The sequence below is a fragment of the Aethalodelphis obliquidens genome, unplaced genomic scaffold, assembly GCF_003676395.1.
Source record: "Aethalodelphis obliquidens isolate GAN/ISIS:26980383/991018 unplaced genomic scaffold, ASM367639v1 scaffold4, whole genome shotgun sequence".
Lineage (NCBI taxonomy): Eukaryota > Metazoa > Chordata > Mammalia > Artiodactyla > Delphinidae > Aethalodelphis > Aethalodelphis obliquidens.
Genome location: NW_020837948.1, coordinates 66,305,155 through 66,329,233, shown reverse-complemented (window position 1 = coordinate 66,329,233; position 24,079 = coordinate 66,305,155). Strand labels below are relative to the sequence as shown.

The following is a 24,079-nucleotide window of genomic DNA, read 5'->3' as shown; positions in this document are numbered from 1 at the left end:
TTTAAGATGAATAAAAGATGATTTACAATTCAATAGTAATATTTTTAGTCTTATTTCATTGTAAGTATCACAATGTCAGGAAACTGATGGCTATTGATTTTTTTTGAAAGTGCTTAAATATGTTTAAATATAGGTTTTACTTTTTTTTTTTTTTTTTTGCGGTACGCGGGCCTCTCACTGTTGTGGCCTCTCCCGTTGCGGAGCACAGGCTCCGGACGCGCAGGCTCAGCGGCCATGGCTCACGGGCCCAGCCGCTCCGCGGCACGCAGGATCCTCCCGGACCTGGGCACGAACCCGCGCCCCCTGCATCGGCAGGCAGACCCTCAACCACTGCGCCACCAGGGAAGCCCGGTTTTACTCTTTAAATAGGAAAAAAAATGAACAAGGTGCTTGGTAATGCTACCCATTATTTATCAACTTCTCAACTGGGTCATGGGGAAATGTCAAAGATCCTGCCAGAGGGCAGACCAAAACAACAGGGAGATGAAGACCAGAATACAGCCCTAAATCATAAAAGGTGTGGCCCCTCTGAGGCCTGTTGCTTTGCAAAAGGTATGCAAAGTAGCTACCAAAAGATAATTCTGTTGCACTACAGGTTTTACTCTGCTGTTAAAAGTCAAGTTTCATTTCTGACTGAACCCGAATAGCACCAAGGCAGAATTTGATCCAGACTTGTGTTCAGTGGCCAGGAAAGTCACCAAGCCATATGTTCCCATGAAACTGACATGCAGTGAAGTGAGGGGATTACTGCAATTACTTCTTCAAAGGCTCCTGGGGGAGCCAAACTTGCTATGACTTTCTGTGAAGAAAATACAGGAGGTTGCCACTTAAAACACAAGTTTCATAAAAATTCACTAAAAGGAAGATTATGAGAAAATTGGAGACAAAAGAGAGAGTCAACTATTATTATATAAAGATACCTTGAAAAATATCTTGTTTCTGTTCTTCTGCTTAACTGGGCTCCTCTATCTATTGCAGGGCTTATTTTGTTATGAAAGAGTATAGTCATTTAGTAGGTACCTGCCATCTGTTCTGTGTTTATGAACTTGCAGAGACCCTGTAATTACATTTTAAGAATTTGAAACCTAAACTAATAACTGGGTCTCGCACACGCACATGCACACACAGACACACACACTTGTGCCCTCTCTGCCCTCTGACTATTCACTGATTATGTAAACTCATGGAGCCTCCTTGAGAAATCTCCTTCATGAAACCGTATGAACGCTGGGCTCTGAAGCCTTCACTGAATTTGGCACAGAATTAGGATATATCCTTGTCTAAGTGGAATCTATCTGAGAGGAAACCACTGGGGGTATTTGAAGAGATATCCTGGAGATCACTATCCTAGGGTAGGTCAGTTAATCCCTTTCCTCCCCAGCTATTTGCTCTGAAAAATAAAGCAAAGAATATCATCCCTTTCCCTCATCCCATTTGGTTCCCTGAGTCTTTCCTTGCCATTTGGCTCAACAGCCAACAGAGGTGGTTCCGAGAAGAACGACTTGGATATACTTTCTGCAACAGGAGTTCTGGTTTCCATCTCTGCTAGCTGACAACCCCCAAGTGTTTATCTGTCATCACCAAAGTCTGTGAAATGCTGAGTGGTTGTCAATGGGGTCACACCTTTCTTTCTCAGCCTAAGGGTATGTTTATTTAACCAAAGTCTCCTTCAGCTCCATGTATGGTAGCTGTAAACAACGTTTTAGAATGGCAGAGAAGTTTTAATACTAAAGATTATACACAACCATAAGGCTTGTGTATAAGATTATACACAACTTTGATGTATTTAGATGGATTGCAGCCAACTTCTAACAATCCTTCACAGTTTTTACTTGTTTTCCCATACATGATCTCATTTCATCCTTGCACCAACCTTGAGATACTTTGGTCGTGAATAGTTGTTATGCCTATTTCACAGCTGAGGAAACTGAGTCTTGGAGAACTTAACGTGGTTTTCCTACAATCACAATTCTACACAGCAAAGTCTATATTTAGAGCTAAGTTTTCTGACTCCGGAACCCATTTTCCTTTTATTATGTCTTTCTGCCTTCATCTAAATATATAAACCACTGCATTAGGGACAGACTTTCAAAATAACAAACATTTTGCTGGTTTTCAAGAAGCTATTAGCAGCTGCACAAAACACCAAGTCTGGCAAGCTTGGCAAAAGAGCAGACAGATGCAGGGCCAAGGCATTTCATAACCAAAATCCCCAGTAGGCTAACCCCCGAACTTGACCTTACTAGTCATAAAGCTTCCCAGTTGTTTTGTTCAATTTATGCCAAGTTATACTTGCTTTACCACACATCTATCTGTATGTTCATCCCTCTATCCCTCCGCAATCTGTATTTTTTTTCTGAAGTTGCAGACATCAGGACACTTTACACCTAAACAGTTCAGCATGCTTGTCTTTGAGTGGAGTTCAATATTTGCCTATGGTTCTTTTTTTTAAATTTCATTTATTTATTATGCCTCAATTGAAAGGGTTGAAAAGGATAAAGGAGAGGAAATACAATATGTAAAAGAAAAGTGCTTATAACTTAATTTAAAGTCATCTTAACAACAACTTCCGTGTGAAACATGCTTTAAAACATCTTAATACAAAATTAAGGAATAAGTATTTTATAATATACTGAAAATCTCTCTGACTACAATTTTCTCTTTCTTTCTTTACACTTAAGTAATACTTTCCAGGTACATGTTGCAAAAGCTTCGGGACAAACTTTGAACTCATCTGTACTTTCCTTTATGAAATATCACTGCCTATGGTTCTTTTATAAAAAATGAAATTTGCATATAATCCAATGCACAAATCTCAAGTGTACCATTCAATAACTTTTGCCAAATGTGTACACCCAGGTAACGCAAACTTTTATCTAGATATGGAATACTACCCTAACACTAGAAAGTTCCCTCTCATATCCCTTCCCAGTCGATACTCTCTCCACCACTGTTCTAATATTTATCACTATGGATGAGTTTTATCTGTTCTAGAACTTCATATAAATGGAGTCATACAGTATTTACTCTTCTGTATAAGGATCTTCTCACTCAAGATTATGTGTTTGAGATTTATCAGTATTGTTCTGTGCATAAGGAGTTTACTCCTTTTAATTACTGAGTATTATCCTATTGTAGGAATATTCTAGTTGCTTTTCTTTTTAATTGAAGTATAGTTGATGTACGATATTCTAGTTTCTTTATCCACTTTCCTCTTGACAGACACCCAGGCTATTTCTAGTTTTTAGTTATTCTAAATAAAACTACTATGAACACTCTTAAAAAGATCTTTTTATGAACAGATTTTCATTTCTCTTGGGTAAATACCTGGAAGTGGAATTGCCAGGTCATAGGGAGGTATATGTTTAGCTTTATAAGAAACTTCCAGAACTTTTTTCAAAGGCGTTGTACCATTTTAACTCCTACCGACAATGTACGAGACGTTGTTCCATATCATCATCATTTGGCAGTGTCAGTCTTTTTAATTTTAGGCATTCTGGTGGGTGTTCATCATATTACTCTTGAATTATAAAATAAGAATATTCACATTATGGGCTTCCCTGGTGGCGCAGTGGTTGAGAGTACGCCTGCCGATGCAGGGGACACGGTTTCGTGCCCCGGTCCGGGAAGATCCCACGCGCCGCAGAGCGGCTGGGCCCGTGAGCCATGGACGCTGAGCCTGCGCATCCGGAGCCTGTGCTCCGCAATGGGAGACGCCACAACAGTGAGAAACCCGCATACCGAAAGAAAAAAAAGAATTTAAAAAAAAAAGAATATTCACATTAGAGAGCATTTCCATTATCAAGGGGTGACTTAGGCAATGTCTGTGTTCTTGTCCCCCTATTACTACACCAGTGCAGGTCTCTTAAGTCCTAATATTAAGACATTAAATCCTGTTTCTCATCCTTAAAGAGTTGATTGAAAGATTCATAACTTGGCAGTTATTTTAAACGTTTTTGGATTCAACTTGAGCTCTAAATCACTGAAATATTGTCGAAGTTAATTTTTAGGGTGTTTTTCTACTAATACTTAGGCTTTCAAATTAATCAAAATGATCAGGTTAGCTCCTGACTTCTGCTTAATAGAAAAATAAATAAATAATCACACCTAAGTCACTAACTTCTGAAATTTCTTTCACTGAATTAAATGAGCATCACCTCAGGGTGACCCTCACAGAGCTCAGCTGGATTAATAAGAGTAAATCATTTTAGACTAAGCATCAAGTCACACATGGTAACGTTACCTCTAAGTTAAGTTGCTTCCGTTCCTGGAGTAAGTATGTAGGCCTAATTTGGTTTCAATGTGAAATCTCCCCTAGGCCTCATAACTTATCCCTAGGAAGTTTCAAGTTTCCACGTTGTTGTTTTCTTGACTTTTCCTCCGTTCTCCAGGCTCTGACTCTTGCTCACTTGTTACAAAAATAACCTACATGCTCTTAATTCTTCTCAAAAATGTATTTCAGCCCACTGATCATATTAGACGTATTATAACCCATTCAGCAATTTTTCTTTTAATGAACTTTTAGAAATCAGTAGCAGTAATACAGCTTAGAGCTCTTAAAGTGGGAGAAATAAGTTGTACAAGACCTGAGGCTAATGTAGCCTAGTCAAGGCATTGGGAAACGCTAACACAAAAGATAACTTGCCCGTTGCTGTTTGACTAGTTTCTTTCTTTCTCTATACTTCAATTTTCCAAGATGTTAAAGGATAATATATGAGCACATGTAAGAATTTTTTAACCAGAAAATTTATAACGCAACTTTAGCATCAATTAATTTTTGTTAGGCTGATTTGGCAGCATCCATTCAGTTTCCTCCCATAACATGTAAGAAGGGCAAAATGGTTCCACAGTTTAGAGAATCTCCGTTGGTTACAGAGGCATTAAGAAGCTGGCACCCAAGGAAATGATAGGAGTTAGGCATTTTAATCTCTGTTCTGACATGCCTTTTTTTCAAAAGCACTTAATACATTGCTTTGTCTCTCACAGTCCAGCTGTAAAATAATATATTGGCTCTAAAGATTTGTTAATACAGTAATCATTTGTTTAAATTACATAAAATGTCATATATATATGAAGTTTGCATATTTTTGGAACTAGGCCACAAAACACATATTTTGTACTTCTGACAACAAGAATACTCCATGGTTTGGAACGATACTGTACTGGCTAATTGCCCCATTCATCAAATGTACAATACATACCACAGACTCTTTATAGTTTTTTTTTTAATCTGCATATGAGCCACTAGGGCCAATGTTATGCCTAGGTGAAAATAAGCAGCTATGATGGAAATGATGACGCAGCACGGAAAAGACCTGCCTGCTTTAAAATATTTTCCCTCTAGCCTGTCTTTGGGACATTACCTTCAGTTTTTTCTATCAAAATCAATGTTAGCAGGTAATATACCAGGATCACTTTTTATTATGTGAACCACTGATGCCCATTATTCCTTGAGTCTGGCAGGGCCATGAGGAGAGGGGAGAGGACAGACGCAGAGACATTTTGAAAGGCTGAAGATGATATGAAATAATGAGGCGTTGTGTGTGTGTGGCAGAGGGATGGGGGAGAACTCCAGCGAGCAGGAGGATAGCTTGAGGGTGGAAAGCACCTGGAGGAAGAAGCTCTGCAAGAAAATCTGGGACTTCCGCCAAAGATATACTTGATTCCAGTGTTGGCCTAGGGCTGGACCCATGAGACACAGATGAGAAAGTAATATAGGCTCTTATTTTTCAGATAAAGCCAAATTTTGCATATGAGCTCTTTTGAGGTCCTTTGTTCTGACACAGGAAAGACATAGAATAACTTTGCAGGCATCATTCATACTCAGGCAAAGAATTCTGCATTTTCCTGTGTTATATAAGCCATATTGTTGAATAATGCTGGCTCATCTACTAAATAAGTATTCAAAATATAAACTTATTATCATTGTAAAATGCTATGTAAATACAAATTCTTTATAGTGTGATTCCAGAACTTAAATAAAAATGAAGCCACCATCTTTTTTCTGATAATAGCGCCTGACATTATGCCACTGACCACTTTACAAAAGAATCAAATCCAGATGCTGCATTGTTTAGTCAGATTTCATTGCATTTTAAATGAATGGAGATAAAAATAAAGATAACACATTAGGACATTTGACAGAGTTCCCTTTTAGACTTCTTTCATTTCTAATCTATCTCTAAATTGTATCCCTTTTGTTTAGTTTGCTTTATTCAATACATGCTATTTTACCTGCATATAAAATAGTGTTCTATCAACAACTAATTCCTCTCCTCTTAAAAAGTGATCACTCCATGTTTTATCATATTCACATTTGTTTGCTTTACCACAGTTAATAGAGAAAGGCTCAAGTACTTTATAATAAATTTTAGAGCATAAATTCAGTATTTATTTAGGCTTAGATTGTTAAGCCAAATTATTAGAATTTTATTACTTTTCTTTTTTCATAAATTTTTCATTTTTTCACTAAAAACACTTAGCCTTTGAAAAATTAACCATAGCAAACAATAAAGGATGTCCTTTAGACTGAGACAAAAGACTGATAAAAATAATTTGTATCTTGGCTCTCTAACCATATTATGCTAGGGCCTTAATACTAAAGAGCTATCTTCTAACTGGTAACTGAATAGCTCTTCATTAGTTTCTCTAAAAATAAGAGTTTTTAATCTCTTCTTGCAAGCTAGGATAGTCTTATGGTTTAAATATATTTTGGGAGTTTGTTCCAACAGTTAAATTGAAAATGTCTGATATTTTCAATTACTTAAAACATTTATGATTTTAAGCTCCTAGCAGAAATCTGCTGCTGAAGGGGAAAAATATTAAGAGCTGTTATTCAGAAAGACACTTATGTAAGAACTGTGACCTTGGTTATTGGTTTGAAAGCAAGAAGTCCTATATTTTAGACCCAAGGCTTTAGAAATCTTTAGTGGGCATTTTCCCCTCTCAGAGCTGAGACAAATGGCTGATGAGTGAAATCTTGAGAATGTTCACAGCTTTTCTCTTTCATTCTGTTGCAGCCCAGAAGGTGGTGAGATCCATCCAGAAATCTGTCGGCTCTACATTCAGCTGCAATGCTGCTTAGAAATGTACACAACAGAGATGCTAAAATCCATATGTCTGCTGGGGTCTCTTCAATTTCATCGAAAAGGTATCTTCATTTAATATATTGCCATAAACACTGAGAAATGTTAAACAAAACCTCATCTTTTGCAAAGGCCTATATGTACCATTTGTCTATCTATACACAATTGGAATGGATATAAATGTTCAGGAAATGTTTGATATAAATGAATAAAAGAAGTCTATATCAGTACTATCAAAGTACATAAGAACATTGACCACCTTGAATAGAAATTGTGGTAGAAACAATTCTCAAATTTATTATTTTACCACTTGTGAACATGATTTTGGCTAGAATCAGCATGGGCAGCCAAATTATATAATGATCTTACTAGGGTAGAAAATGCTATCCAAGATTGCTGCTACTTCCCTAAATGTATTTGGTTGCAAGACGACAAATTATAAGTTGTGTCCCAAAGATTTAAAAATAGGAGGAACTCAACAAACAAAATCTCATTCCCTGGTTTAAGCTATAAAGAGACTATATTGGCTTAAATGAATGAAACCTCTAGAGGCAGCAGTGGCTTCAGCATGGCTTGATCAGACTTCTGACTCCCATTCTGAGTGATATTCTGCCTTCTGGTGGGGGGAGTTGACTTCACCCTCAAGCTGCCCTTCCCACACATTTGCAAACTGATTCCAACAGTTTCAGTCATCACATATGCATACAGAGAGAATTTCTCCCCTTATAGACTAGCAAATGTCCTGAGCTTCGTTCCAACTGGACCAGGTCAGACCACATGTCTACACTTGAACCAATCACGGTAGCCAAGGGGATGGAATTAAACTGATTGGTTTAGGCAATCAAGGCCCATTCCTGGAGCTAGGAGATGAGTCAACCCCACCCAACCAGTGGCTACTGCATAAAGGGACAGGGTGGAATGGAATGGAATGGATGCTGGGGAGGAAGCCAAAAGTTTCTGTCACTGGAGGATTCAATCTATATTTTCTTTGCTAATTCATTGAGCAATAATTTTTGGGAGCCTCCTGAATGCAAACATTTTGTGCTTGAGATCAAGAAATAGAGGGATGCACAGAAGGTAACCTTTGTCTATGATTTAAATTCAGAGATAGAAAAGGTCAGTAAACTGTAATAATCAGGGAAAATCTTTTAGAAAGCGTGGGACTTGAGCTAGGTTGTGAGGATAGGGTTCAGACAGTGAAGGAAAAAGAAAGACCTTTCAGGTGAAGAAGCAGCTAAAGAAGAGATATGAAATCAAATGAGCATGCAATTTGAGAGGAACTAGATGACATGATAAAGTACCTGTAAAAATCAAATCTTGCACACACATGTATGCACAAGTCAGAACTAAAATTATGCTACGCTGCTCCAAAGAGAGATTATTTTCTCGATACACGAATATTATCTTTTTCTTTTTCCTTCTAAAGGCTGAATTTTCATGGGTTTCCACCTTTACTTCATGTTTGGAGAGATTATCCCCTTGACACTCAGGAGTCCTGATCAGAAAATTGAATACTCAGACACACTGATGACCCAAACAGTTGTCACTGGCCCAATGTCTTTGTTTGTCCTCTCTGTTCTCATACACTGCCACCATCACCCCCACACACACACACACACGCATTCACATATGAACACACACACAGAGTAGTATCTGCATTCTTTCTAATCATGGTTGACTAGACTGGGTATGGGTCATTTTTTTCCCCAGGTCTGCATTGGCTGTGCTTGCAGTATTTCATGCCCGTGTTGCCCCTGAAATCTCCCCTGATGATTGTCCGTAACACCATGTGACCCCCACTCCCTGTCTCACTCTAACTCCTTGGTTTTTCACGTGGTCTTCCTGCCATCCACTCCTACTTTCTGTCTTTTCACAAATGACTTTTGAAAGGAAGACCCTTCTCTGCTAGCTCTCTGCTTAAAAGTAACAGGGATTCCCTCATCCAGGTTCTTCCTTATCGTATTTGGTCTTGACCACACAAATAAAAAACACATCATCTCTTAACTGATCAGCTCATGTGGTCTGCACTGCCTCCTATCTTCACTGTCCGTCTCTGATCCCTGTCCTTCCATGCCTCTTCCTTTAAAAATAATAAACCTCTGCTCCCTGCTCTAGCACCTAACACTCTAAGTATGACTCTAAAAAGAATATACGTGATGGAATCTTTGATTTCTCCCCATTGTAATTAAGTCTCCAGATGGATTTCTATTTGATTCTTCTAAAATCATTACTACTTAAAGTGCAAATCCTTAGAAAATGCGCTTCAAAATTATCCAGAGTGCTGGATAAACATGGAGACTCATGAATCCTGTCCAGGACCCACTGAATCAGAATCTGGGGGCACTCCAGGTGACTCTGAAACACAGTGAAGATGGATAACTGTTTTGCTACCTTTGAAACAAAAGGAAATCACTCCATCATGTGTATAAAAATGGAAACTTTCAAGCCCTTACCTGGCTATTCTTACTCACCTAAGTACATACTTTCAACTTTGTTGTATGCGTTATTCTTTATCACCACTAGACAGAAGTCTGTCTACCAAGAATTAAGATAATATACTTATCTTTATCCAGATAATATACTCTTTATCCAAACAGTGGTATCTCTAGTGTGGCCTTGGGCTGGAAGGGGTCCTGTCTAGATGAGCTCACTCAGTCCCTTCAAGAAATCAAATAGAGTTGACCCTCACAGATTCAACCAATCGCAGATCACGTACTATGCTTACAATCTATGGCTGTTTGAATCCACAGATATGGAACCACGGATACAGAGGGCCAACTATGGGACTTGAGCCATGGATTTTGGTGTCCATGGCAAGTCCTAGAACCAACCCCCCATTCTCCCCCACACACATACAGATACTGAGGGATGAGATTAGTCCTCAGAGTCTTAGGGGAATGGTGATTCCCATTCTAGTCTATAACACTCGAAATCTCTTTCTGCTTAGAATCTCTTTCTGATATGTTTCTTTTAATGCTATGGTAAAAATTCGTATTTTGATAACTTTTAGGTTAGCTAATTTTTTCTCCGTCCTAATTTCTTATTACAGCTTGGCCAATTCTTCTTTACTCTTTGTCTTCTATCAAGGAAAAACAGGAATTGTAATTGAATCATTATTTGGGCTCTATATGAGAGTCTCTGGTCAACTTTTTGTTGTGATTAGATTCTGAAGCCAAATTGTTTTCCAATTCTCTGTACTTTTACTTTTTTAATTAATTAATTTATTTTATTTATTTTTGGCTGCGTTGGGTCTTCACTGCTGCATGTGGGCTTTCTCTAGATGCAGCGAGCGGGCACTACTCTTCGTTATGGTGCACAGGCTTCTCATTGCAGTGGCTTCTCTTGTTGTGGAGCATGGGCTCTAGGCGCATGGGCTTCAGTAGTTGTGGCTCACGGGCTCAATAGTTGTGGCACGCAGCCTCTAGAGCGCGCAGGCTCAGTAGTTGTGGTGCATGGGCTTACTTGCTCCGTGGCATGTGGGATCTTCCCAAACCAGGGCTTCAACCTGTGTCCCCTGCATTGGCAGGCAGATTCTTAACCACTGCGCCACCCAGGAAGCCCCTTAATTTATTTTTATTTCTAATTACCTCCCTGACTGCCACCATAAGTCCAGAAAGTATTGAATATCACATTTAGTTTTACTATTGTATTGAGTAGTCATGTGTTTACTCTTTGAAGAAAAAGGTCACACAAGGTTACTGCAGGGGCAAGGAGTATGGTTTGTTTCTGGGAAAAATAAGCCTCAAATCATTTTAAATCTCATTTTCTGCAGAAAGCTTGAATTTAATAATGAAGATTGTCCTTCTCTCCCAATTAAGCAAATTATAAATATCCTTTGTCCTTAACAACATCTTCAGTGGACCTTCATGATTTTTGCATGCACCATGTTTCTGAATTTTTGCTGTCTCATAAGTCTGATTGGTACAATCTACTTGGAAATCTTTTATACTTTATAAGATCATGCTATTGCCAAAAAAATGAAGACAAACAGTACTAAGATGATTGTCTTATTTCATGGCCAAGAAAGTTAAAGTAAATTATGGTAATATAAGATAAAAACCCACATTTAATAAAGGCTATTGGATTATACCATACAGAGTGTGGTTCTGAAAAACTGTGGAGAAGATGACAGATGGGAATAATTTCAGGCATTGTGTAATCTCATATTTTAACACTTAAAGTTTTAGCTTGGGCCATTACTTGACAAAGTCTAATTTCTATGTTTATAGTGAAAAATAGTCTCTCTCACTTCTTCACAGTTAGTAGGTAGGAAGTCTTTCCCCACAACTGAATCCATGTATCATATTGACCATTATTGCCTGTTTCCTGACACCAGATAAAATGCGACCACGGGTTTCATTCACTCTATTGGCAGAAAGTGAAGCCAGATTTCTAAGAGAATTGATGATCCTGCCGTTTTGACCACAGCTTTCCTCTCTCCCATTCTCCCCGCAGTCAGTCAGTTTTGACAACCTTCCCATTCTGAAAGCAGCAGAGAAGAGAGAGCACTCCAGTGCAGCCCCTCTTCACATGTGAACTTGCTCCTTCATCTTTATTTTCATCTCTCCTTGCTCTCTCAAGGGTCTTCTCTGACTCTGCTCCACTCTTCTGCCATCACTTACAGCCAGATTGTCCCCAGGTCCTTTAAGGTATACCATTATCCCTTCCTCCCCCTGAGATAAGATGGGTTCTTCCCCTGCAATGTGCCACCAGTATATATAAAGAGAGAAAAAATGTGGAGGAAATGTAGTCACAAAAGGGGAAAGAAGAGAGAAATGTCAAACTCTAGTGGGAGTTGAGAGCTCAAGATGCTCTCATAAGAAATTAATGAACCGCCATCCATCCAGCAAAATACAGGATAAACTTAAGACAAAGAATAGAATATGAGCAGTAAAGACTCCAGGGTATTCAGCCTCCTATTAAGAAATGTAAAGAAAATGACCCACCAATAAAAGAAACAAGCAACGCAGAGACGGAAATAGAATAAAACCACAAGTAAAGCCTCATTTTCCAATGTAATGAGGCAATTGATACTAAAATAGAACATTAGGTTTGAAGAAATGAAGCAGAATAAATCTTAAAATAGATTATGATTCTACTTATGAGTGGAAACATGCATTTGTTCTTTGAACAAATATTTGTTGAGCACCTGTGTAAGGTACTGGGAGACTGAAACGATCAGGGCTGAAGAGATCCCTGTTCTTATGGAGTATATAGTCTCGTGAAGAGAAATATTCACGAGAATTTCTAAAATTTGGGGGGGAAAATTTCTAAAACTCCCAAACACTAAAATTACAATGTCAATAATTAGAATAGGTAATGTAATAGAAAGTGACCATGACTGGGTGGCTACTTTAGAAGGGATGGTCAAAGCTCTCCGAGGAGGTAGAACTTAATCTGAGATTTAATGACAAGAAGGACACAACTTCATAAACATTGGTATCTAATGCAAAGGACCCAAGACCAGAACAACTTGTACTATCTGGAGAACCCAAATATAACCAACTTCTGGAATGTAAGGGCAATCTAACACCATCTATTACTCTGTCTCCGTGTCCTCATATATCAATACCAAACAGTGACCAGGACACAATATTCATCACCTTTTGTCAAAGTAGATGTCAGCTGAGGACTAGGATAACAGCAATGATAATAGCTTCCACTTATTGTATACTTTCTACTTGCCAGGGGCTTTATACATGTCATCTTATTTCATCCTCAAGTATCGTTTTTCCCATTTTACTGACGGAGAAGCTGAGGCTCAAAGAGGTAACTTGTTGTCCAAGGTCACAGAGCACATTAATCCTGCTGCAAAGTTCATGATTGTTCCACTACACCAGACCATTTCCCACTAAGCCACATTGGAGAAAGGCAAGAGAACATATCAAATCGGGAAATGAAAGATACTAGCACCATGGGCTGAATGTTATCCACACATCTGACAATGATTGGTGCGCGTATTCCAGAATACCATGTTTAATGGCTACAATTTATTGTATATTTAATTTCTTACCAAAATAAGTTCAGAGAGTTACTTTTAAGATGAGAGGGAAAGTTAACTGCGTAGATCATTTAATGATTTATAAGATATTTGCTGTGATCCAAAGGGAGCATGATTTAGCCATGATACCCATTAAAGGAAAGTTGAAATTAATTAACTATACAGTCAATACCGTCTGCACATTGTTCTGCTCTACCTTGGGGGTTGGAAATGGAGAAGTGAAAGCCTCACAGGGACCTCCCTCAAATGTGTTTCCATTGTCTGCTCTTCTCCTGTGCCCTGTGATTCTGCTTCCTCACTCAGCTAATGGAACCACCAAGATGACTACTACTCTGGGGTCAATGATAGGACTACAGTGTCACAAGGAGCACAGAGAAGGACACAGGGCGGGGGAGGGAAATAGCTCTGTATCGGAAAATGTTTATTTCCCAGTGTATGGGCAAGAATGGATTTCTGTTTATGGTATAAGTATTATTTTCCACTATGTGTTTATGGCACTATGAATATCTTCTTACCACAGTGTAGAAAAGCCTTTGAAACTATTTTTTAATATAGGCAAACAACTAACTGAACTAATATAACTTATTTCTATTTAAATTACATGCTTTTTGGAAATGCAAGAGTAAAAGTGGATTACTTAACAAACAGCTTACATTTCCCCAGTCCTTTTCACACTGGATGGAGTTATAAATCTCCTACCCGTTATGAAAATGCATGAGAGTGAGAGTAACCATGTGGATAAGCTTCCACGCATCTCATGTAAACTGTGTTCATTTAGTTGTTCACAGTCAGTAGGAAAACTGTCCCGAGAGCCTTCCCTGTGTATAGTATCATAGCAGATAATGTGTCAAGAGCACAAAGGACATAGGAAATTTGCCCCTGCCGTCAAGGAAATGATAGTGCAGTGACAGAATATTAGCTCAGAGAAGATTAGTGTGTTTTGTTTTGATTCCTAGAGAAATGTACACAAATGGATAAAACTGACTCTGCTGGACATCGGAGTCCAAACTCAGGGCCTCCAAGGAGACACTATGGCAATGCTTCCTACTGTCACGATAGGCTGAAGACAGGCAGGCAAGAAAGGAGTGGAGAGGAGAAGGGGAAATGGAGAGAGGAAAATATGAATAGAAAAGAAAGAGGATGGGAGAAATGAGATCAAGAGGAGGAAAGAAGTCTCCAGAGTGGAGTGTGATAAAGGGGCCTCCACTCTAAATAAAGGACCCCAGCCCAGTCTTCTGGGACTCTTGAGGCTGCCCCACAATCACATGTGGTTTTTTTCCTCCTAAACAACTGACCATTTCTCACAAATATAAGAATAACTAGCCTTCCAAACTGGTATGTGCTTCATGTGTGGTTTCCCTTAACTTTTCCTCAAACATGCCTATTAATATTATCCATAAACAGGCTAAAAATACATGGAAATCCCAAAGGAGCTGAAGGCCAAAAGCTTTGCGAGGCCCTGAGGAAAGTGGCCAACTTTTTGACATCCTGGTTCTCAACAGTGGTGAAGCCAGCTTAGTGACATTTTAAGGTGCTCTAAAGGCTCCCCTTCTCCCCTCCCCCTCCATCCCCTCCCCAAGAAAATACTTGTTCACTGAGGCCTGAAACTGATGTTTCAGGGGACAGAGTTTTTCATTTCATACTAAAAAATGATTTTAAATGCATAGTCACTCTTGGGCAAAGTAAAACTTTGACTTGAAGTTACCATCTAGAAGCAGCTTGACCCTTTCCTGAGAGCAGAGCAGACAGCCCACCTGATGTTAGAAACAGGTGCTCCTTCTAAGGATAACTGGTCAAACGGGGGAAGCTGGGGATGCAGAACTCAGATAGGCCAACATTCAGGTTTGTGAGGCGCTCCCCTGCCAACTTTTTAATGTGGCTCAGAAGAACATCTATGGAACAGCCCTGCTAGCCTCTCCGGCCTCATCTCTCACCAGCAACCCCATCTCAACAGCCTCGGCATCTTGAACTACTTCGAGGAACTTGAACTTAGAAGTTCTTTCCAGTTGCTCCCTCTGCCTGAAACATATTGTCCACCCTGCCCCACTCCACAACGATCCCTTTCACCTGGTCTACCCTATGCTTTCTTTGGTTTGTAACTTAGATGGGACTTTCCTGCAGAAAGCTTTTCCTGGCTCTCCAAGGCAGGGCCTATGCCCATGCAATGTGTCCCCCAGGCACGTGTTACATTGAGGGGTAGACACCTGATTTGTTGTCTGTTGTCCTTTCCAGAGTTGATCACCTTGAGTGTGCTCACCATTGTATCTCCAGCATTTAGTACAGTGCCTGGAGCAGATAAAGTTTCAATTAATAATTATTGAATAAGCAAAGGAATTTGCTTTCATTCTGCATCTGTTGTTAAATGAGAGGGAGTATAATTGGAGAAAAAGAAGCTTGTCCAGAGATGTTGGACTGAACTCATACGTATATTTCCCCTCCTACTAAAAACCCATCGAAATAACAGCAAAAGATATAATGAAAAGAATAAATCCATATTCGTTCTTATATTTGTCAGGGTAGGGTAACAGCTGCATGAAACATCATCAAATCTCAATGGATTAGAACAATGAGAGTTCATTATTCACCATTGTCATAGTCCAATGCCAGAGCTAGGGTGGGGTGGGCCCTTTTATTCTTTCCATTCCCCAAATCCATCCAATTGTCAGGGGAGAAAAGAAAGCATGGATGTTCCCATGGGAGGATTTTTAGAAGCCAATCTGGAAGAGGCATACATCACTCTTACTCAGAATCCATTTGCCATAACTCTGTCAAATGGGCCCTACTAATTGTAAGAGGAAAAAAAAAATAGAGGTCGGCAGACACAAAACAGTCTCCCATGGCCCTGAAAAACAAGGAAGTATGATTTCAACAAACCAGAAATTGAGGAATTTCTCAAAGCTAGAAAGCAACAGGGATTGGATTGGTAGATATAAATGAAGAAATGAAGCCACAACCAATAAGAAACTCAAGAAACAAAAGAAATTCATGCAGGAGCAAAATACGACAAAAATAAAATCAATTCCAGACATACTTCAAAGTAGGAGTCAACAAATGCAAATCACAGGAAGGATTTCTGGAGCTGTTGTCAGGGAAATAAATGTTTGAAATTGCATTCAGGAAAAGCTGGGCTGCCCCACACTGAGTAACCAAGACCATCATTGCTTACCCCAGGAGGACACCTGCTGTGAGTGTCAGGACCAGGCAGCAAAGCAGAACAGAGGGTGAAGTAACTCGAATCCTCCATAAGGACTGCTGCAGAGGAAGAAGAAAGTGAGCACATGACTCCAGTGTTTTTTCCCAGGCTAAATTGTTCCACATATCTCTTTGGAGTAGGAGTTGTAAACAGGAAACTCAAAGCAAACACGGGACCCAAAAAATAGGCTGTGTGCCCAGGTAAACTTATCAACGGAGATGAGAAGCACCCTGAAGACAAGCTTTAGACACACCTTGTCCAGCCACACATCCTGCCCCTTTTCCAATCACCAGAAGGAGGATACTCATCAGAATGATGGGCAAAGAGAGATCCTCAAGGACAAAGCTAAACAGACATCCAGGGATTAGCAGATTTTTAAGAAAAATCAACACCCTGAAAGGGAGGTACCAAATGGCAACACGCAAACAACTAATACTTGATGAACAAATTTTAAAGTAGAAACAGATGAAGAATTTAAAATATAAACGTAATCAACAGATTTATTTTAGGTCTGTCATACCTCAAAAGCAGTAACTGTAACAGAAAGGAAGCAACGGGATTTGTTGGAAATGAAAGTGTTTTCCATCAAATAAAATTTTAATAGATGGGTTAATTAGTGTTGGGAGATCATTCTCCTTCAGGCTCTTGCATTTCAGGGAACAGAGTTTTTCTTGCAAAGTGAGGCACTGACTGCCCTTTGTTTCACACTATCTTTTCAAGGATGTTTATTTAGTAAATGTTCTTGAAAAACAGAGACAGTGCCTCCCCTCCAGAGCAAGGCATGCTTACGATTGATTCAGCATAATGAAAACGTTTCCCTCTAGCGCAAAGGGCAGACATGCTTATAGAAGACTTCAGATCCTTAATCTCAGGGTTCCTGAGATTAAGGTTCCTGTGTGTGTGTGGAGGTATAATGATCTGGCTCTTCTTGTGTCTCCCTGTGGGAATTAAAACTCAAGAAATAAACACAAATGCTGATACTCTACTACAATTTTGTGAGTGCTAAATTTTCTTTGTCTCTAACCCAGAGTCTCGTGTCTCTTTCCAGGATCCATGAGATTGTGACAAGTTAATTCACAGGTAGAGGGAAATCTCAGACCCTTCACAGTTCTTAACAATTATTATAATGGAAATACTGAGAGCCTAAAATAGGGACCTGAAAAGTCAAGTCTAGGTATTCTCCCAGAGCTCAGCCCCCCACAGTGAATATAGAATATAGGGCTAATTAAGATCCAGAGACTCTAACATGAAATAGGATTCTGAAAGAATAGGGAAAACAGAGAGAAATAGATAATTAAGAAAAATAGAAAAACTTTTTGCAAACCTAAAGAAATATTTATATTGAAAAGGCTATAACATCTTAATAAATCACTCCATAGATTACTTAATATTTACAAAGGGAAAAAGAGTCCTCTACCATGGTAAAAGCTGGAAGAAATCACCTTAACCAAGTAATCAATACTTAACTAACATCATTAATAATGGGACAAACACATACGCTTTCTAATGCAATGCACTAAAAAGGACACAATATCACTTCTATAATATTCTTGCCAAAAATGTTTACTCTGAACCTAGACTTGTGGAAACAATCAGACAAATCCAAATTTAAAGACATTCTTTAAAACAACTGGCCCAGACTCTTTATTCAAAAATATCAATGTCATGAAAAATGAAAAAAGACAAGGATGCTATTCTAGATTAAAAGAGAATAAAGAAACATGACAATTAGATGTGGTACATAATCCTTATTTGAATCCTTCAATGTAAAAAAAAAAGCTATAAAGGACATTATTGGAACAAATGGGGAAATTTGAATATAGAATATATATATATATATATAAAATAATAGCACTGTATCAAATTGAATTGAAACATTTAAATCAAAATTAAATAAAGTTTTTCATGTGCTAATTGTTTTAAGGTTATGTAGGAAAACATTTTTGTTCTTTAGGAGTTATATGTTGAAGTATTTGGGATAAAGTAACATTAACGTCTGCAACTCTTAAATGATTCAACAAAAAATTATATATATATATTATACATTTATACATATACACGTTATACATATAATCCACATATATGAAACCTATATATATATGTGTATATACACACACCCACAGAGAATGAGAGAGATAAAAGAAGAATATGGCTAAATATTAAAAATTGGTTAAACTAGAATATTTGGATGTTCATTGTATTATTCTTTCAAGTTTGCTATAGGTTTGAAAATTTTCAAAATAAAAAATTGGTGAAAGTAGATTGCAAATGCCAATCAAATGCCAAAAAATGGAGTAATATATAAAACACCCATAGCTAGACATATTTAGGAACCATTTCATAACTCAAAATGTTTAAAGATAAAAAATTTTCAGAGGGCCATAAACAGGCTACATACATAGCATCCTTGGGTAGAGATAGAAGAAAGGGAACAATATCATCCAAGTTGTGAGAGAAACTTAGTTAGAACATAGATTTTTATATCCAGCCAATTAGAATTTAAGTGTGCATACAGCAAGAGAGAGAGAGAGAAGAAAAAGTATTTTCAGTAATACAAAGAATAAGAAATTTTGTATCAGAGATCTCCTCTGAAATAATGTCAAAGATATGTTCCAGCAAAATGAGAATGAATCAAAGAAACAGGAAGATATGGAATCCAAGAAACAGTGGAATACAAAGAAATTGTAAGCCATAAATACACAGCATTAGAGATATGAAACAGTTACAACAGAAAACCAAACTATTAAAAATGTATTTCGTGAAAATTTTTCTAGGACAAATGAGTTATCAAATTTAACTCAAGAAGAGTAAAATCTTTTAATAAACCATTAAACCTAGACAGTACTGAAAAAATAATCAATGAGTCATCCTTCAATAAAGTTCTAAATCTCAGATGGTAGTAATTTATAGTTTCACCTACAGTGGAAATTATCAGTATCTATTACATAGAGAGAATTCTTACAAATCAACAAGACAGCCCTATTTTTTTTTACCATCTTTATTAGAGTATAACTGCTTTACAATGGTGTGTCAGTTTCTGCTTTATAACAAAGTATATCAGTCATACATATACATATGTTCCCATAGCTCTTCCCTCTTGCATCTCCCTCCCTCCCACCCTTCCTATCCCACCCCTCTAGGTGGTCACAAAGCACCGAGCTGATCTCCCTGTGCTATGCGGCTGCTTCCCACTAGCTATCTATTTTACGTTTGGTAGTGTATATATGTCCATGCCACTCTCTCACTTTGTCACAGCTTACCCTTCCCCCTCCCCATATCCTCAAGTCCACTCTCTAGTAGGTCTGTGTCTTTATTCCCGTCTTGCCCCTAGGTTCCTCATGACATTTTTTTTCTTAGATTCCATATATATATGTGTTAGCATACGGTATTTGTTTTTCTCTTTCTGAGTTACTTCAGTCTGTATGACAGACTCTAGTTTCATCCACCTCACTACCCAATAACTCAATTTCGTTTCTTTTTACGTCTGAGTAATATTCCATTGTATATATGTGCCACATCTTCTTTATCCATTCATCTGTTGATGGACACTTAGGTTGTTTCCATCTCCTGCCTACTGTAAATAGAGCTGCAATGAACATTTTGGTACATGACTCTTTTTGAATTATGGTTTTCTCAGGGTATATGCCCAGTAGTGGGAATGCTGGGTCATATGGTAGTTCTATTTTTAGTTTTTTAAGGAACCTCCATACTGTTCTTCATAGTGGCTGTAGCAATTTACATTCCCACCAACAGTGCAGGAGGGTTCCCTTTTCTCCACACCCTCTCCAGCATTTATTGTTTGTAGAGTTTTTGATGATGGCCATTCTGACCGGTGTGAGATGATATCTCATTGTAGTTTTGATTTGCATTTCTCTAATGATTAATAATGTTGAGCATTCTTTCATGTGTTTGATGGCAATCTGTATATCTTCTTTGGAGAAATGTCTATTTAGGTCTTCTGCCCATTTTTGGATTGGGTTGTTTGCTTTTTTGATATTGAGCTGCATGAGCTGCTTGTAAATTTTGGAGATTAATTCTTTGTCAGTTGCTTCACTTGCAAATATTTTCTCCCATTCTGAGGGTTGTCTTTTCGTCTTGTTTATGGTTTCTTTTGCTGTGCAAAAGCTTTGAAGTTTCATTAGGTCCCATTTGTTTATTTTTGTTTTTATTTCCATTTCTCTAGGAGGTGGATCAAAAAGGATCTTGCTGTGATTTATGTCATAGAGTGTTCTGCCTATGTTTTCCTCTAAGAGTTTGATAGTGTCTGGCCTTACATTTAGGTCTTTAATCCATTTTGAGTTTATTTTTGCGTATGGTGTTAGGGAGTGTTCTAATTTCATTCTTTTACATGTACCTGTCCAGTTTTCCCAGCACCACTTATTGAAGAGGCTGTCTTTATTCCACTGTATATTCTTGCCTCCTTTATCAAAGATAAGGTGACCATATGTGCATGGGTTTATCTCTGGGCTTTCTATCCTGCTCCGTTGGTCTATATTTCTGTTTTTGTGCCAGTACCATACTGTCTTGATTACTGTACCTTTGTAGTATAGTCTGAAGTCAGGGAGCCTGATTCCTCCAGCTCCATTTTTCTTTCTCACGATTGCTTTGGGGCTTCCCAGGTGGCGCAGTGGTTGGGAGTCCGCCTGCCGATGCAGAGGACACGGGTTCATGCCCTGGTCTGGGAAGATCCCACATGCCACGGAGCAGCTAGGCCCGTAAGCCATGGCCGCTGAGCCTGCGCATCTGGAGCCTGTGCTCCACAATGGGAGAGGCCACAACAGTGAGAGGCCCGCGTACAGCAAAAAAAAAAAAAAAAAAAAAAGATTGCTTTGGCTATTCGGGGTCTTTTGCATTTCCATATAAATTATGAAATTTTTTGTTCTAGTCCTGTGAAAAATGCCTGTGGTATTTTGCTAGGGATTGCATTGAATCTGTAGGGATTGCACTGAATCTGTAGATTGCTTTGGGTAGTAGAGTCATTTTCACAATGTTGATTCTTCCAATCCAAGAACATGGTATAACTCTCCATTTGTATCATCTTTAATTTCTTTCATCACTGTATTATAATTTTCTGCATACAGGTCTTTTGTCTCCTTAGGTTTATTCCTAGATACTTTATTCTTTTTGTTGTAATGGTAAATGGGAATGTTTTCTTAATTTCACTTTCAGATTTTTCATCATTAGTGTATAGGAATGCTAGAGATTTCTGTGCATTAATTTTGTATCCTGCTACTTTACCAAATTCATTGATTAGCTCTAGTAGTTTTCTGGTAGCATCTTTAGGATTCTCTATGTATAGTATCATGTCATCTGCAGTGACAGCTTGACTTCTTCTTTTCCAATTTGTATTCCTTTTATTTCTTTTTCTTCTCTGATTGGTGTGGCTAAAACTTCCAAAACTATGTTGAATAATAGTGGTGAGAGTGGACCACCTTGTCTTGTTCCTGATCTTAGTGGAAATGGTTTCAGTTTTCCACCATTGAGGACGATGTTGGCTGTGGGTTTGTCATATATGGCCTTTATTATGTTGAGGAAAGTTCCCTCTATGCCTACTTTCTGCAGGACTTTTTATCATAAATGGGTGTTGAATTTTGTCAAAAGCTTTTTCTGCATCTATTGAGATGATCATATGGTTTTTATTCTTCAGTTTTTTAATATGGTGTATCACATTGATTGATTTGTGTATACTGAAGAATCCTTGCCTTCCTGGAATAAACCCCACTTGATCATGGTGTATGATCCTTTTAATGTGCTGTTGGATTCTGTTTGCTAGTATTTTGTTGAGGATGTTTGCATCTATGTTCATCAGCGATATCGGCCTGTAGTTTTCTTTCTTTGTGACACCCTTGTCTGGTTATGGTATCAGGGTGATGGTGGCCTCATAGAATGAGTTTGGGAGTGTTCCTCCCTCTGCTATATTTTGGAAGAGTTGAGAAGGATAGGTGTTAGCTCTTCTCTAAATGTTTGATAGAATTCGCCTGTGAAGCCATCTGGTCCTGAAGACAGCGCTATTTTTTAAATGGGCAAATGATATGAATAGAAAATGAAAAGAAGAAATACAGGCAGCCAATTCACTTATGAAAAATAAATTTAATCTCAGTAGTAATAAAAGAGGTGAAAAGAAACTTCAATGAGAGATTCTATTTTCCTTCATCAAATAAGCAAAAATTAAATATTGATAATATGAAGTTCTGGCAAAGGTGTAGGGAAATAGATTCTCTCATTTACAGCTGGTAGAAGGAAAATGTAAATTAGCATAGACTTTTCAGAGGCCAATTTGGCAATATATATTAAGGTACAAAATGTGAATACATATACTTTGTCCAAGTTTTCTGCTTTAAAGGATCTGTCCCATACAAATACTGGCATACTCTGGAGAAAGGGAAGAATTACAATGTAAATTCCTTACTAGGGGATACTGTGCATCCATTCAAAAGCATAAAATAAATCAGAATGCATTAACATGAAAGTATCTCTAACCATAGTAACGTGGCAAAGAAAGCTGTATAACATATATAGTATAATTACTTTTTTTGATGCTGTATATCTGTTGAAATCATCTGATGTGTAAGCTTTCGTCCTTGGTACTGGACTTACAGAACTGAAGAAAACAGATAAGGTTCCTGGCCTTACATACTTTACATATCCAGTTTGGGAGATGGGAGATGAGAGTGGGGTTGGGGTGAGCAAATAATAAACCAGTTAGCAAATACATAAGTTTCTATTAGTGATAAGTGTTCTATTAAGGCAATAAACAGGGACTGTAGTGGGAGAGGATGCCCAGCGTAAAGTCAGTGCTATCAGTAAATGAGAGCAATTATGATCTCCCCACATATGTTCTGGAATTGAAAACCCCTACAATTCCTATCAATCTCTTGTCTTTCAAGATGTGCCAGCCAGAGAAGATGTAATATAATCAAAATTCTGCAGAGATTTTATAAGCTGACAGAAAGCACCAAACTGCAAGTCCAGCATCCAAGTTTTTCATTCTTGTGCATCTGCATTAGCAGAGTTATATCTAGTCTCTGAAAATGAGGGAAAGGAGGGTGTACTTGGCATTGCAAGCTCATAGGCATGTTTCAGGAATACATGAATAATTATGTTACCTTTTTTTTAGAATGTTTTTGTCTTATGTAAGTAGAATTAGTACAGGCAGTAAGTGTACACAAAGTGATTGTGGATTGGACTTTACATATGTGTTTGTGTATAAGAAGAGTACATATGAAGGAGATAGAGGACTCCAAGAAGGAACATCACGCTATCTTGAGTCCTCCCTGTTCCCATGAATGAAAGTTTTGGGCTCTACAGTCCTGACCACAGGGTAGGGGCTACAGTGGCCCCACGCCAAGCAGAGCCCATAAAGCAGAGAATTTCTTTGTGTGAATCTTCTTCATCTACCATTTGCTATCCAAACCATACTCCATTCTCCATGGCATTTCAAACCCAAAAGAGCAGAACAGGAGCCATGTGTGCTTTCAGGTGGCCCTCTCCTTTAGACCTCTGAAAAGCAGAGGGCTGTTTTGGGGGACACCACCCTTTTGTCCCTCTCTCAAGTGCTAGCCACTCTTGCTCAGACTCACATCCCAAGGCTGACTGCTCAGAGGTAGGTGCCAAATGGACTGCATGTGTGCACTCTACCAGGAGATTCAATGAAAGTGCTTTTAAGAGGTCAATGCCCTCCCACTGGGAAATGGTAATATGCTATGTACTTAATGGTAATATGCTATGTACTTAATTTCTACCCAACAGCAATACCATAAAATTGGAAAAAACAATTCCATCACCCAGGATCAATGTGCA

The 24,079-nt window shown here is 38.4% G+C and overlaps 1 protein-coding gene across 2 annotated transcripts in view; it reads left to right on the top strand.

Annotated features, from left to right (window-relative positions):
- RGS7BP (regulator of G protein signaling 7 binding protein) overlaps positions 1–24,079 on the top strand; it is a 119,232-nt gene that overhangs the window by 69,116 nt on the left and 26,037 nt on the right. The window contains exon 3 of one of the 2 annotated variants that reach the window (XM_027101027.1): positions 7,020–7,150. In XM_027101027.1, coding sequence (XP_026956828.1) covers positions 7,020–7,150 — 131 coding nt within the window. Of the gene's footprint in view, positions 1–7,019; positions 7,151–24,079 lie in introns of those variants that run through there. The other variant, XM_027101028.1, reaches the window with a different exon arrangement.